Source organism: Artibeus jamaicensis, unplaced genomic scaffold, assembly GCF_021234435.1.
Source record: "Artibeus jamaicensis isolate MK-2021 breed Jamaican fruit bat unplaced genomic scaffold, CSHL_Jam_final scaffold_537, whole genome shotgun sequence".
Lineage (NCBI taxonomy): Eukaryota > Metazoa > Chordata > Mammalia > Chiroptera > Phyllostomidae > Artibeus > Artibeus jamaicensis.
Genome location: NW_026522047.1, coordinates 2,754,053 through 2,768,873, shown reverse-complemented (window position 1 = coordinate 2,768,873; position 14,821 = coordinate 2,754,053). Strand labels below are relative to the sequence as shown.

The following is a 14,821-nucleotide window of genomic DNA, read 5'->3' as shown; positions in this document are numbered from 1 at the left end:
GGCCGGGAGCATTAAGTGCTCAAAAATGGCACCCTAATTTTGTTAACTTTAGGGAAAGAATGGAATAGTTCTGCAGAGAATTTATAGATAGGATACATAAATAGCAAAATGAGGGAGAGACAAAGTTTGCACATTGGGGGGGTGGATAAAGTGGAAGGGGGTTTAACGACCCACCCAGCATGATCCCTGGAGTCTCAGGGCCAAACCGTTATTCAGAAAACAAAACAAAACACAAGCAGTAACTGATGGTAACCGTCAGTGATATTCACCCTGAAGCAGATGCTGACCTGTCAGCTTTACAATCCAGACGTCATGCCCGTCAAAGCCAGGCGTCCCTGAGTCCATTTCTCAGGGCAAAAGGCAATGTTTCCCCGTTTGTCACTGGCACCTGGGAGCTTCCACATGCCAGCGGCCAGGTTGCCTGATGGGAACTGGAACCAGCATCTGAAACTGTCACAGCCTGACGTCGTGGCCCACTGTCACTGCAAGTCAGCGCCTTTGGGGCCCGATGCTCCATCACAGAACTGGCGCCGCCCCCCTTGGTCTGGGAGCTTGCTCTTCTTTTACTGGGGATGCCTTCACCCAGATCGGGTGTAAAGAGGACTCAAGTATATTTTCAACTGCACGGTTAATCTCGCTGCTGTAGTTAAGTGCATTTTTAGAGCCAGGGCTGAAGATCATGGCATGACATTTCATGGGTCATCAAGGAACCTTAACGTACACGGGGCTTTAAACGTACACGGGGCTTTAAATGTACACTTCACCTCCTCTGTTCTGATTCACCAGCATCTGCTCCTCTTTCGTCATCAGTGAGTCTCGCACTTTTTTGTTGTGTATAGTGTATTAAGTTTAGAAGTTGTTTCCCCTTTTTATTGTATATTCATTTCTTGACAGACCCTTAATCTGTCTGCGTTGCTCGTGGATGGCCGTATGTTTTAGGAAAGCTGGGACTTCATCACTTACACGCACTATAAAAGTGAAAAAAATCCCCTCTACCCTGTGGGATCCAATTCATTACATTTAAAAGCCACCAAACAGCACCCCGGTGATTTAAAGGACACCGGTCCCCGAGGAGTGTGCCGGGTGAGGGGAAGGGTCGGGCAGGTGCTGCGCCGCACGCCTGGAAGAGTTAGCGCCGGCCCGGCCTCCACGCAGGCTTTAACCACTGATTCTGCAGCAGGAGTCGAGCTGCAAGTCCCCCACCCTCAGTTCTCTCTCTTGTTTAATTATCGGTTTTCAGCGAAACAATTCTCAGAATTTTAAGGAGCACACAGCCTGTTAAGCACACTGTCCTACGCAGGAGTGACTCATGTGTCCAGCACAGACTTTTCTAGGAGTACCGGGAGTGGTGGTGAGCTCCCCACCGGCCCCCCTGGATGTGAGGCCCCACCCGGGAGTTACTTAGTGAAGCACCCACCGAGCAGGGACACGGCTGTGGCCGGGTCTCAAAGCCGCGCAGCTCGGAGCGGGGGCAGCTAGCGGGCAGATTCAGTCAGCCCTGGAGAACAGCAGCGCCACCTCGGACCCACGCAGGGCGAGGCCAAAGGACGGGGTCAAGGGTCAGGCGGTGTCAGAGGTCGCGGTGTCGGGAGAGCACGCTGCCCCTGGACTCCACGGAGCTGTGGCCTCCGTCGTTTCAAGATGGTCACATACTGTGACCGCCACTTACAGTCGTCAAGTGTCCGTACAGACGGAAGGCGAATCCAGTGGAGGCAGACGTGGGTCGTGGGCGCCACCTGAGGTTCTCTCGGACACCGGGACGGGTTCTGGGGTGGAGTTCGGGCCCAGGGAAGGGGAAGATCGAAACTGTTGAGGCAGGGACTCAGGGAGCGCACTCACCGCACAGGAGTCTCGCAGACAAGGGAGCGGAAGGAGTGGCAGGGGAACCCCTCTGAGGCGGCCCCGCACCAACACACAGGCGCTCGGCAAGTGTGCGTGGAGTTAATGACACATTAAAGGCTGTAACTGTTCAACTTAATCAAACATCAGCAAGTTAAAATTAAAGAATCAAGTCCTTGTGGAACTCCTCCTATTGTGGCTGAAAGATAGTTGCCCTGTAAATTCAACTATGTTTCAGGCGGCTCATCCGATAATTACACTGGTTGCTGCTTAATTTTCCTGTGAAAAAGGTTAAACTAGTCCTTGCTTTTCCTCCAATCACCAATTTAGAAATAATCCTAGCAATTTTTTGCCCAATTAGCCCCGAAAAGGACAAAATGTGAAGGGATGAGGCACCGCCACCCAGGCCCCACGCGGTCCCCTGGGTTAACGCGTCTGTCCTGGCAGAGCCGCGTCACCGCTCACCTGGGGCTGCCTGGGGAGCCGGCAGGTGTGTGGGCGGCTGTGTGCACAGAGGACAAGCAGCACTGGGTCTTGGCCGCCGCGCCGCCGCCAAGCGTCCATTGCACCGGGCGTGGCTGAGCTCCACTTTTGGACCAAGTGACCCTGCGCCAGGGGCCGGAGCAGCTGGCCAGGCCAGGAAACCGCCTGTCCTGCGTGGAAGACCCCTTGGAGGAGGCTGATGTGTCCCCCTGTGTGAATAATCAGTAAGCGGTAGAATGAAGTGTGATCATGATGAAAAAAAAACAAACCCCGCCAATTACTTTTTTTGCTTGAATGGGTTATGGCATTGTGTTAGTGCACTTTCTTTTGTGATTATATTTTTAATTGTTTTATTTTTAGCTACTCCGTTAAAATAAATAAGGCCTTCAGAGTGGAGATCCACGGAGGGAGGCACTGCAGGGGCCGTTTGCTTCCTTTCTAGAGGCCGGGTGCCACGTGCTGGGCAGGAGCCGGCAGGGCCGGTGTCCTGGGCTGCCCTGCGTCCAGGCTCCGGCCCACCCCCACCTGCTGACACACGAGCAGGCGACGTCCACTAAACGTTCTGCGCCTGGTCGTTGTTTTTGTGAAATGATGGTTACGAGCCCGTGTTAACCCCCAGAGCCTCCACAGCACCGGCAGCCGGCAGCCTCACCCCGGGTGAGCCAACGGCCGGTCCCTCTCTCCGCTGACACCGAGGGTCGCAGGTCTCACCGCTCGCCCTGCTCCCGCCTGCTGGCCCTGCCGCCTGTGGGTCCCTTGCGGTGCATGCCCTGGGCCAGCACACGCAGCAGGTGGGAGACCCGGCCACTTCGCAAAGGGACCAGAAAACTGTAACCGGTATTGGAAGCTGAGCACCGAGTCAACAAGTATTTATAAAGTGACTGGCCAGTGCTCTGCGGAGCGACGCTGTGAAAATAAATGCGCTCAGGAAAAGACAACTAGCGAAAGGCTCGTACACAGGGAACCCGGCCCTGAACACGGCGTCGTGAAGTTCCCCGGAATATGGAGCGCTTGCTGCTACGCGGTCAGACCAGGTCGGACGCCCGGTACTGAGAGCGAGGCCAGTGTGCGGGCTCCCCCATCTCTGTCGAGAAGCCGCAGCGAAGTGCAGGCTCTGGAGGGGGAGCCAGGCAGCCCGACAGTCCGGGTGGGAACAGACCGGGCTGGGCTTCCCACACGGCAGCACTTGGACCGGCCATCAGCTCTGTCGGTGGTGGGGGGTCCTTCTGCTGAGCCATGAGACCCCTGAGAGAGTCAGAGAGCCCGCGGGTCCCTCGGAGGAGACCAGTGCGTTGGAGAACCACCCGGACCTTACGCTGCCACCAGGACCAGGGAGACAAGTAACGGGTAGAAGGTCAGTGGGCACCCTGAGGAGGACGTCAGAGGCTCCAAAACCCAGGGAAGGCCCCGGGCAGATGCGGCTCTTCAAAGACGGAAGCGCGTAGAGAGTCAGGTGCAGAAAACTGGAAAAGGAGAAAGTTTCTGCATAAAAATGAGTGTCCTACGGAGACTGAGACAATGGGAACAGAGCTTTACGTCTCTGCCTGGAGGGGCTTCGGGCTTGTTTCATTTTACTTCTCCCTCTTTTTCAAATGATTGGCAGCCCACTTGGAGCCGGGATTAATCTCAGCTCTCGCAGCGCACTTGGAGAGCAGCTAGCACGTCTCGGAGTCCTTGGTATCTCTGTGATTTATCATCACGGGCTGATTACTGCAGAGATCTGATTTCTTAGCAGGCTTCTAAGAAGCAGCTACCCTCATGAGGTAGTATATAAGAGTCTAAGATTAAATTACTTGGAAATCAGGTAAAATGTTAACATGGAGATCCTTGATTTTTCCCGAGCTGTCTGTAATTTATGTCAATTAACTTCACCCTCTTTTTATCGTTCTTTTGACTTAGGATTACAGTCCAATCAACTCCCACTGAAAGTCAGATGAGGTAGCTTCCATGCTATGTACAAGTGAATTGGGTTGATAAAATACATCTTTGGAAAAACATACGTTAAATATTTCGAAACAACTTTAACGCCTGTGTTGTTGGGTCACAACACAGCATGGCAGGCGTTCGTCCTGTTAATAAGAAGATTGCAGGTGCACACTTAGGTTTCAAACACGTCCCAGAGAGCCAGCCACATTGCCACTTAAACCACGATTGGAAAAAGGATTGAAAAGTGCAGGTCTGGTCACCGATCACCTGCCCCGGCCTCCCGGATGCCCCGCCCCCGTGAAGACCCTCACTGTGAGCACCCCTCACCCGCAGCCCCCATGTCGGACTGCTGGGTCGGAACCCTCCGACCACCTGTTCCCTGGAATCACCTCCCAGCTTCTTCTCCAGGGAGGAGAGGAGACAGGACGCTCAGGAGGTTCTCCCAGCTCTTGAAACGCTGTCGCCCTGGACGCCTGTCCTCTCACATCCACTTATGAGGCTTTCAGTTCTCCCCATTTGCCAACGTCGGGTGTCTGGGAAGAGGCCGTGTCCTTGAAGACCTGCGCCTTCCAGGGCCTGTGGGACCTGCCCCGCCTCCTCGCCTCCCACGGTCCCCTCAGAGCGCTCTCTCCTGTCCTCCTGCCGTGGACACAGGCCCCCCGGGTGGTGACCACGTTTCCCTCGATCCGGGCAGCGTCAGCCCCTCACCTTCACTGCACACTTCCCGCATGCCGGGCGGCTCCCAGACTTCCTGCCCATGGAGCATCTCGGTGCTGGGGGGCCCGTCATGAACGCCTCGTTAGTTCCAGCTTGCTGAGCAACGGGGAAACTGAGAGCCACCAGCTACTGTATTTTGCCGTGTATATTGTGCACTTCTTTTGCCCAAATTTTTGAGGGAAAAATAAAGGTGTGCATTATACACCTTTATTTATGGGTAGTACTAATCCCATATCTTTTCATACATGCTTTTAATTGTTTTATTTATGCTTATGCATTAAAAATGTAACTCGAGAAAGCAACAATGATAGTTGTATGCAAAATAATACCTTGCCTTTAGCTCAAAACCGCCCACGTACCGCGGAGGCACGGCGGGGGTGGCCCATTCTGAACGCCCACTGTTGACTTGCGGGAAGTCTTGAAGGAATTCGGGAAGGAAGTACCGGGCCTGCTTCCAGAAAGGAGCACTCTCCCCGTTTCCCTGTGAAAACAAGAAAATCGCTGTTAGCCAATGATCCAATCGCTGTTAGCTATTCAAAATAAATAATTACGTGAAATGGCAGATACAACTCCTATTACATTCAAAATGCAACTTATACCAAATCTCTTACCAAGTTTCCTTCCAAGAAAAAGAGATTGGGTCACAGTGGTTTTGTTTTGTAAATAACCACTTCGTCAGATTGTTTTTTAATATATGTTATCACGTATTGACTATTAATATTCTAGAACAGAGGAAGGAATCTGTCCAAAGGAGCTGAAGCTACAGCTGACCACACCTTGGAGGAGAGATAGTAAAGACTGACAAGTAAAGAGACCGATAGTAAAGGACACAGGGATGAGGTAAAGCCAAATAATTCAGGCTTCTCCGAGGTCTGTCCAGAAGGTATCCAGACATGTAATGTGAAGAACAGGGACATTTATTGAAGAAGATACAAGAAACACTGTACATAGGACAATGACACCTCAGTCCCCTCCAAAGTAGGCACTTGGGGACCTCACACAGTTCTCTCAGTCGTCATCAGCTGCCCCATTGTATTTTCCTGAATCTCATCGATGGTCTGAAATCTCTTCCCTTTCAAAGGTGATTTTGGTTTTGGGAAAAGCCGGAAGTCACAGGCACCAAATCTGGGCCGTAGGGGCTGGGTCACCTGGGTGATGTGATGTTTCAGGAGAAACCTCTGCGTGGGACGCGATGCAATCCTGGCTCACTAGTTGTGACGCACTAATGCAGGACGCAGTGGCTGCCAGCGTGCTGACACTTCTACATTACCTTTGCCATCTTTCTGCAAATCTGGAAACATTCTAACCTGAAACGCTTATTGAAGAAAACGTACATACTCTCAGCCAGGAAGGACGCTAGAAACATAAGAAGGTGCACAGCAGACTTCACACGTAAAGTTGCTGAGGGAGACTCTCGATTAGAAACATCAAAATGCCGTGAAAGACTTAGATCTCCATTAGAAATCAGCACACAGGACGACAGTGGTCCCTGTGTGGGACGAGTGTGTCATCAGAGAAAACCACGACGTTTCCAGCTTTAACCGAACAGCCCTGTTTTTGGGGTGCAGATGATCCACCTCGTTGTTAACGCTTAAATCTCCTGGTTTCATTGGCGTGAAAATGGGTGTGAGCAGCACGTTGCCCACACCGTGCGTTGCGACAGGACCGTGAATTATTTGGCTGTCCCCTCGCCCTGTGGTCAGAGGCACCTGCGAGGGAAAACAGCGGCTGAGCCGCCGGACGTTCCCTGCGGCAGCCGGCGGGCTCCCCTGCGCACGCACGTTCTTCTGCCTCCCGCTCGGCTCACTTATCCTTCCTGTGAACCAACCCAGCGCCCCCACCGCGGTCCGGCCGCAGCCTCACGCCCTGCAACAAAGTATTCGAGGGGCACTTTCCCCGGCTGCCCTCCAGCCTGTGCGTCCCAGCCCCGGGGCTCCTTTGCCCCAAGGCCCGCCGGCGCCGCACCCCCGCGCACCCGCGTCCTGTGATCCGGCTACAGCCGTCCCGCCGTGGTGGTCTCACGTGTCTCCCACTTCCCCGCGTCCCCGAAACCGACTGCTGTCTGCGCTCCTGAGACGGCGCCCCGCGCCCCCGCCCCGCTCTGCTCCCCGGGAAGGCGGCCCCATCTCTCAGCGCCTCCGCCGCGGAGAGCCTCTTCCCTGCCCTCTGCCGGGCGCTCTGACCTTTAATTAGAAGAAAATTTGTTGTCCCCCTTTCAGAAGATAGCAAATAATGAACTCATTAAGATGAAGTTAGCGCCGGGCCTCAGAGCAGTAGGAGCCGAGGTCTCATTAGCAGCTAGAAACGCGGCCGAGCAGGCACCGGCACCCGGGAGGGGGCGCATGGTCCTGCGCACCGGGGTGAGCGTGGTCCGGTGTTCACTGCCCCGGCTGCGCCCCGGTCACGGGGTCTTCGTGAGCTCGACACCGGAGAGCAAATTGCTTCCGACTGGCTGTGAAATGTCACCACGGACATCGCCCCCCGAAATGTATTTATTATGGGAACATGGGATATGTCGGTAATTAGCAAGGATAATGGGAAAAATATCTGTCTTGCTTAACAGATGTAGCGATTAGGAAGAGTAAAGACGGCCCCCAATCTCTAAAAGTGATACCAAAGATGTACACAAAATAATGCAGAAGGCGAGACAGTTTCTAAGGGAATTTCATCTCCTTCATGGCCCACGGTGAGCGGTATTCGCGTGTCCAAGTTCAGAGTCAGGTGACGAAGGGAAGCGCCCTGTGATCTCTGAAAGGTCACCCTTGAACTTGTTTGGAGACGGTACCACCTCATTCACACGGGTACCGAACTCGAGAGGACTTTTGTCTTAACAAATTCTAGTACTTCATAAGGTTTTTATAATGTTAAATGATCCATCGTTAGTAAAACAATAATTAGGTTTACTGGGTTGGCAAAAGGTTCATTTGGGTTTTTTTTATACAATGGCTCTTGTAGAATTTAGTTGTCTTTAGTGTCATTCAAAACAGTTTTGTTAGACTGTATGTGACAGCTGTCATCTCAGCGCGCACTTAAAAAAAAACTTACCGAAATTGGTGAATTTTTATGTAGCCATTTTACTATTGAAGATGGAAGAAAACAGGCAACATTTTCAGCATATTATGTTTTATTATTTCAAGAAAGGTAAAAACGCAACTGAAACAAAAATGATCTGCGCCGTGCGTGGAGAAGGCGCTGCGGCTGACTGGACGTGTCAGAAGTGGCTTGCGAAGCTTCGCCCCGGGGATTTCTCACTGGACGGTGCTCGCAGTCGGGCAGACCAGCTGAAGGTGATAGTGATCAAGTCAGCCTCGGGCCACGGGCTGGGCACCCCTGAAGGGAGGAGAGGGCCGCCCGGACTGAAGAGTGAGGTGTCCCCAATTTGTGAAAACTCTCTGGATGCGCGGGGTGACAATCGCTGCCGAAAGAGATGCAGGGAGGTGGTGCGTTGGGGGATGTCACGCTCCTTCCGGACACCTGCCTGGGCCACCGGCCCTGGAGCCGTCGCACGCGGCCCCAAGACCCGTGCTGGGTGGGGCCAGCCTCTCCCTCTCCGACCGCACCTGAACTGCCCCTTTCTCAGAGGCCATCACGGGCCTCAGTACCTGCCCCACTGCAGGGCAGGTTCTGTATGTTACTTTCAATAAGAGCATGTAATACGACTAGTTTTGCACCCCTAACAATTTGCAATTAACTGATTAGTTCGTTGATTTGCCAGGTGGATCGTTTAGCAGTTTTGTTTGCCAGGCACGTTGCACTCCGGAGCCTCTGCCGCTTACTCAGCCTCCCTGAGCCGCCTCCCCCGCGTGCGGTTCGGCCTAACAGAGGCGGGGGGGAGGGTGGACGGGGCAGCGCCGGCTGCTCTGCGCATGCTCGTGAACACGTGTGCGTCCATTGTGGGGGGACAGGGGAACTTGCTGTCCTTGGATTCTGAAAACAAAGAACATCTCCACGCAGTGAGGAGAAGGTCTGGCACCTTTTAAGGTTTCTCTTGTGTGTGTTTCCTTGGTTTTTGTTTACAGAGACGGCGTTCTCACTCCCGCCTTAGTCGGGAGTCGCAGGCTGTGAGCGAAGCGGTGGGCAGGGGGAAAGCAACATGTTCTTCAGGTGGTTCGTTAGCACGAGGGGAGAAAGTCCCCGCCCGCCCGGGACTCGTGTCACCCGGGAGCTGTGACACAAGGTCACCAGACACCCTGCGGTCCCTGTGCTGGGGGGATGCAGCGCCCCGTGGGTGGCCCCTGGGGTCCTCTGGTCCGTGAACCTGGTTAGCACTTACATCAGGGACACGTTAGTGACCACGGCAAAGGGGCCTGATTCAGTTCACTGTTTCCTGCATCGATGGGGGTGTCCATCACGTTTTGAATGCTTTCCACACGTACGAAAATGTGTCTAGCAACACGGGAGCAATAAGGCTGGACCTCCTGCAGGTGCTTGTGGACCAGCAGGAGGGAAAGAGGCGGAGCAACAAGGGAGTGGAATCCGGTATGTGTCCCAGGAAAGGTGGTTGAGGAAGCTACTGCGGAGAGCGAGAAGGCGGGCTCTGAGAGGGGCGGTGGAAGGCTCCCTGCAAAAGGTGGCGGTTGGACGGGTCTTTAAAGGCTGGGCCTGGGCCGCGAGGGGGATTGAGGGTGGGATTGGGGGTGGCGGGCTTTTGGAGCATGGAGAACCGGAAGGGGAGGCCTGGGAATGTCCCTGCTGGGGCCGCTCCGGGGCAGAGTGATCCGGGGAAACAGGGACTCGAGGTCTGAACTGGAAACGCGGAGCCCCGGGCACCCAGCTGTGGGGGAGAATGCCCTGTGGGTCGCTGGTTAACAGCCCCCACTGTGTGCCAGGCCCTGAGCCCCCACTGTGTGCCAGGCCCTGCCACAGTAGAATAGGCACCCCGAGAGCCAGGTGATGCGCGACCCCATCTCACAGGGGAGCAGAGGGTGTGGGGAGTGAGGTGGCCCACAGGAGTCCCTAACCCAGGGACCCCGGGGTGCAGGGCAGGTGCAGTTGGGGATGTGAGCCTGACTGGGGGGCGGCGGGGGGGCCGGGAGCCGGGGGAGTGTGAGCACGGGGGGCGCAGAGGGCAGTGGTTTAGGGGCCTGGGAGGGAGGCCAGGAGACCTGGCACAGAGGCTGCAGGCCCACGGGGAAGCCGGGCAGCTCGCCCTGAGACAGCAACATGGTGCCGGGCAGTGGGCAGCTCGCAGGTCGGTCTCCTCACTGCAGCACGGGCCTGGCCACACCGGCTCTCAGCACGGACAGGTGTGGATGGAGGGAGGACTTCCAGAACCCAGAGGCAGACTGCTGAGTGGGTGGGGTGGGAGTGGGGAGAAGTGGGTGAAGGGGGAACATTCAAAAAAGCTGTTCCAAGGTAGGGAGGCTCAGGGACTGTGCCTCGATAAAACAAGGAAGCCAGAAAAAGGAGCTCACCGGGAAGAAAACTCTAGGCTCTATTCTAAGGCTGTTCCACAGTATTCCCCACCAGCCGGCTCAGCAAGTCCACCAGGCTTATTTTAACTCCGCCCACTTTTTAATATTGAGTTCGTTCTTTTTGAGAAAGATATATTTCATGTAACTGAGTCAAATCAGTGTTTTTTTCCGTTTCTATTTAATTGATAATATTTAAACGAGATTGGCCAGAATTACACCCAAGGTAACTGTGATCTTGGACAATCTCTATGTAGCTCATCAGCCTGTTAGTTGTTACTTTTCCTTTTTTTCCCCTTTAATTAAACTAATTTGCAGGCGAGCCCTCTTGATTCCAGGGCTGTAAGTAGTGAGGTCACACAATTTGAAGCAAGTGCACAGTGGCCCTGCTCAGCGGAGTGGTCTGCACCCCGACTCTGCGCTCACCTCGCTCCACGGACAGCAGCCACCCAAGATCCATCTCATTAATGTCCTGGTTTGAAGTGGGTGTCTCCCATCTGTCAGAACAAAGTCAGTCCTCGCTAAAAGGCTGCAAAAAGTAGGAAAATAATCCGAATCAATAAGCAAACTGAAAAGCCCAGGGCGTGAGAATCTCCGAGTCACACCGCAGGTGTAGACACAGAAAGGGTGGTCAGGAAGTCACAGGGCGGGGCCCACTCTGAGATTATTGGCAGTGTATTCGCAGCCTGTCCACAGTCAAAAATGGGCGTGGATTAATCACAGATGGAGAAATTGGGAAGCTTTTGCCTCCCTAACGTAGAGACTTTCCTTTCTGAAGTCGGTCCCCTATTTCCTGCCTGTCCTCTGCTCCTGCCTCAAGGTTCACCTTCACAGTGTATGTTACAGTTTACATTGCTCTTCAGTTTGTAAACCCTGAGCTTCAAACTCAATAATTGTGCCTTTAAAATGATAAGGAGAGGTACCACGGTGAAATAAAAATGCTGAACTGCACCTCCAACTGAAGTGATCCTTCTGTTCCAGCCAATACAGGACTTGTCCATATCTAGTAATTCTGAAAAACCTCCCCCCCAAATAAGTATGATAATCTGGAGTCCAAGAAATCTCACACAGAGATAAAAAGTGATTTGAGCGCTGCGTGTCAGAGAGGGGCCTCTCGGCCACTTGGCACTTGGTGCTCGGGACTCGGCTGCCTCTGAACTGGGTAAGCGTCCGTGCGCTCGGGAAGGGTGGTGCTTGTGATGTGCGAGCAAGGAGCAGCACGTGACAGCCAGAGTGTCTGTCACCTCCCCGAGCAACAGGGGTCATGTTTTGTTTCACTCGTGCATACACATGTGAAAAAGCGGCATCCCAAAGCTTCATACCTATTTTTCTAAAATCATGTTAATTTCTTGTTTATTTCAGGCATTACTAGAGACTCAAAATTTACTGCGCACTCAGGTTGCAAATTTTACCTTCAACCTTGGATTTTCAGGGAAGTTTTACCACACAGGTAAGAGGGGGCTTGGTGTTCTCAGGCAGTGCCACATAAACAGGAGAACTCGTTTTGCATGGGCCACCAGTAGGCGAGCAGGACACCCAGAGTGACTGCAGGGGACATGAGGGCACACTCTCTGAGCAGCCAAGCCCACAATCCGAGGACGGGCTCCTCCAGGTCGTAGAAGAACCGTGACCACTGAGCCAGGGTGACTGTGCATCTCGGGTCTCAGGAGAAGGTATAGTGACAGTGGCGATGATGACATAAGAATAATGATAAAGGACACTGTTTTTAAATTGTCAGCTAGACGACCTAACAGACGGTTTTGTAGACATCATTTTCCCTTGGGAAATATTCGTTCATGGGACAGGAACGGTGTGGCCTCAGTGAACTTTAATAGATGGGAGAGGTCGTCCTTCCTGGTCTACCCTCCCTTCCGGGACACTTGCCCAGCACCATCGCCCGCCGTGTGGCCGAGAATTGCATTCAGCCCAGCACAGTGAGGCCTGCACTTCCTCCCAGTCCCACCCGACTGCAGCCGAACTTCTAAGTCTCGGCTGCTCCAGAGCCTCAGAACGTGCCTGGTGCCCACACAGGACTCTAGGTCCCAAGGTTTCTCTCCGTCACCCATCCTCCCCTCCAGAAACCGGTTCTAATTTTCTGAGTATCAGCATTAACATGCCAGCAGGAGTATAAGGAAGCCCTGCATAACAGTGACCCCCTCCTCATAACAACACAGCGTGGGCAGCCTGCCGGGGCGCAGCTCCAGGTGTGGCCCGCCCTCTCTGCATCGCAGGCCGGCGGTGCTTCGCCCAGGACTCTGCCCGCAGCGTCTCAGGGAGCACGGTCCCTGGAGTTATCTCTGCGTGCCATGCATCTGTTGACGAATTAAAGAGATCTCGTGCAAAGGAGCCTTTAATTACCCTAAATGCAGCTCATTTACCTAAAGAGGCTTTACAGTGTTTTTCCGAAGAGGCTCGGCCTGATTTATTAGATTGTTGAAGCAGTGATGTCTTACTGGCCTTTCTGTAATGCTTTTTCCCTCCTGCTTTGAAGCATGTAAATCTGTTTAAAGTGATGGGAGGAAAATTAGTATTTCGACCAGGTGATAAATCAAATGATCGCACATACAATGCTCTTTTAAAAGGGCGTTTTTGCCGAACTTTGGGTCACTGTGTCCGCCCAGGCAGAGCGACCCCTGCTTGGCACTGGGGAAAAAGAGCCGGTTTCCCCAATCTCCCACAGAGCCCCTCAAACACGAGTCCAGGCCTGAGAAGCTCTGACCTGAAGTCAGAGTGCACCTAACTCTACAGTCTGCATCTGCTCGCTTGTGACAAAAACGCGGGATTCTCTGCAGTGTGTCCACGAACAGCACTCTTTCGTCTAAACAGCTGGACAGGGCAGGGAGAGCCACTGCCAGGCGGAAGATGTCTGGATAAGAGCGGTTTTCATTTGCTTTTCACCCTCAGGCTGGGAAACCTGCCGGAGGTCCCGGGGTCTGTGTGACGGAGGTCACTGCTCGTCCTCCAGGTTCTTGATAGCCCCAAATGTACACACAGCTCACGTCGGCTGGGAAACCAGCAGCTCACGAGTTACCACCACAGGGACAGTTATTCGAGGAAGATACGAAACACGACGTTTTCACTGTGTCTCTTAAACCGACTCATCAACTCTTCATGTTGGCATTAACCTAACAGAACACTGGAAAAACTCTCATAACGTTCTAAGTACATCTACAGTTCTGTGTTGGGCCGCATTGAATAGCCATCCTGAGGGGGGTGCAGCCCACGGGCCCAGGCTGGACGCCCCCTGGGGGGTGTTGGCTCTAGTCTATCATGCTGTGGTGATGACATTAGTCAGTCATGATACGTATGAATTTGGAAGTCCTGGCAGTTGCATTTCCTCCCCATAAGCAGCAAACTTTAACTGATTGTCCAGTTCATGAAATGCATCCGCAACGGAACATATTTCCAGGGTGCCGAGGTCTAGTGTACAGAGTTCAGGTGACTTCACCGGGGTGCAGGGAGATACGGGCGCCGCCCAGGGCAGAGGCCACGCTCCTCCCCCTCCTCCCCCTCCTCCCCACCCAGCCTCTTCCCCCAGAGGAGCTGTAACTGGGCCGTGCGGGTAACCCTGAGGAGGTGGCCGTGTCACAGGACCGTCTCTGCTGCCTCCGGGCGCTGCTGAGTGATGGGCCTCGTAGCCTGGAAGATGTCTCATCCCGCAGCCCGGTGTGACGAGGATGGATGCCGCCCCCTCGCACGGCCCCTCGTCCGTATGTCCCAGGCAGCCTTTCCGTTGGCCCCGCTGTGCTTCGCATGCTGGGAGCACTCCCCCCCCCAGACTGACGCGGCGCTGCGCCTTCCCGAAAGCCAGTCACTTGTGGGTGCCAAACCGAAGGAGCGGGGACATGCCATTGATTAAAAAGAGAAAGATAACAATATAAGTGTGGGGCTTGGAGAAAAGTATTTTGGTCTGGAAGTATTTGAACCTGGACTGGGACTGCGCAGTGGTGGCTCCGTTGGAATTGGAGACCTCACGGTGCACAGAGGCCCCCGGGGAGGGGCTGCGGGCGTTTCTCGCAGGACATGGTTTCCGCAGGCATTCGCTGCTGTTCTTCCCCATTAGCAATACGCTCCCTTCGAGAATACTGTTCGCAAATTGGGTGAATCGTGGTCTTTCCCATTAGAGTTCGTTTTACAGAAAGAGACTGTTTATAGAGAGCGATTAACTTTCAGATGCGAAAGTAAAAAGTCAGAGTTACGTTCCTTCTCTTTGTTTTCGCTGTCCAGAGGCAGGGGTGTCTCGCATTCCCACATCTTTGGGCCACACGTGAAATACACTGTGACACATAATTGCAAAAAACTCTCATAACGTTCTAAGTACATCTGCAATTCTGTGTTGGGCCGCACTGAGGCGGGCCAATCCTGAGGCGGGTGCAGCCCACCACGGGCCCAGGCTGGACGCCCCCTGGGGGACGTTGGCTCTAAGACCAGGTGTAGGAAGCAGA

General features: G+C 53.8%; 1 protein-coding gene across 1 annotated transcript in view; it reads left to right on the top strand.

Annotated features, from left to right (window-relative positions):
• The window catches only part of LOC119037689 (bifunctional heparan sulfate N-deacetylase/N-sulfotransferase 4-like), an 85,475-nt gene that overhangs the window by 20,428 nt on the left and 50,226 nt on the right, over window positions 1-14,821 (top strand). The window contains exon 2 of the mRNA XM_037129982.2: window positions 11,739-11,826. Within this exon, the coding sequence (XP_036985877.2) occupies window positions 11,739-11,826 (88 nt within the window). The remainder of the gene's footprint in view (window positions 1-11,738; window positions 11,827-14,821) is intronic.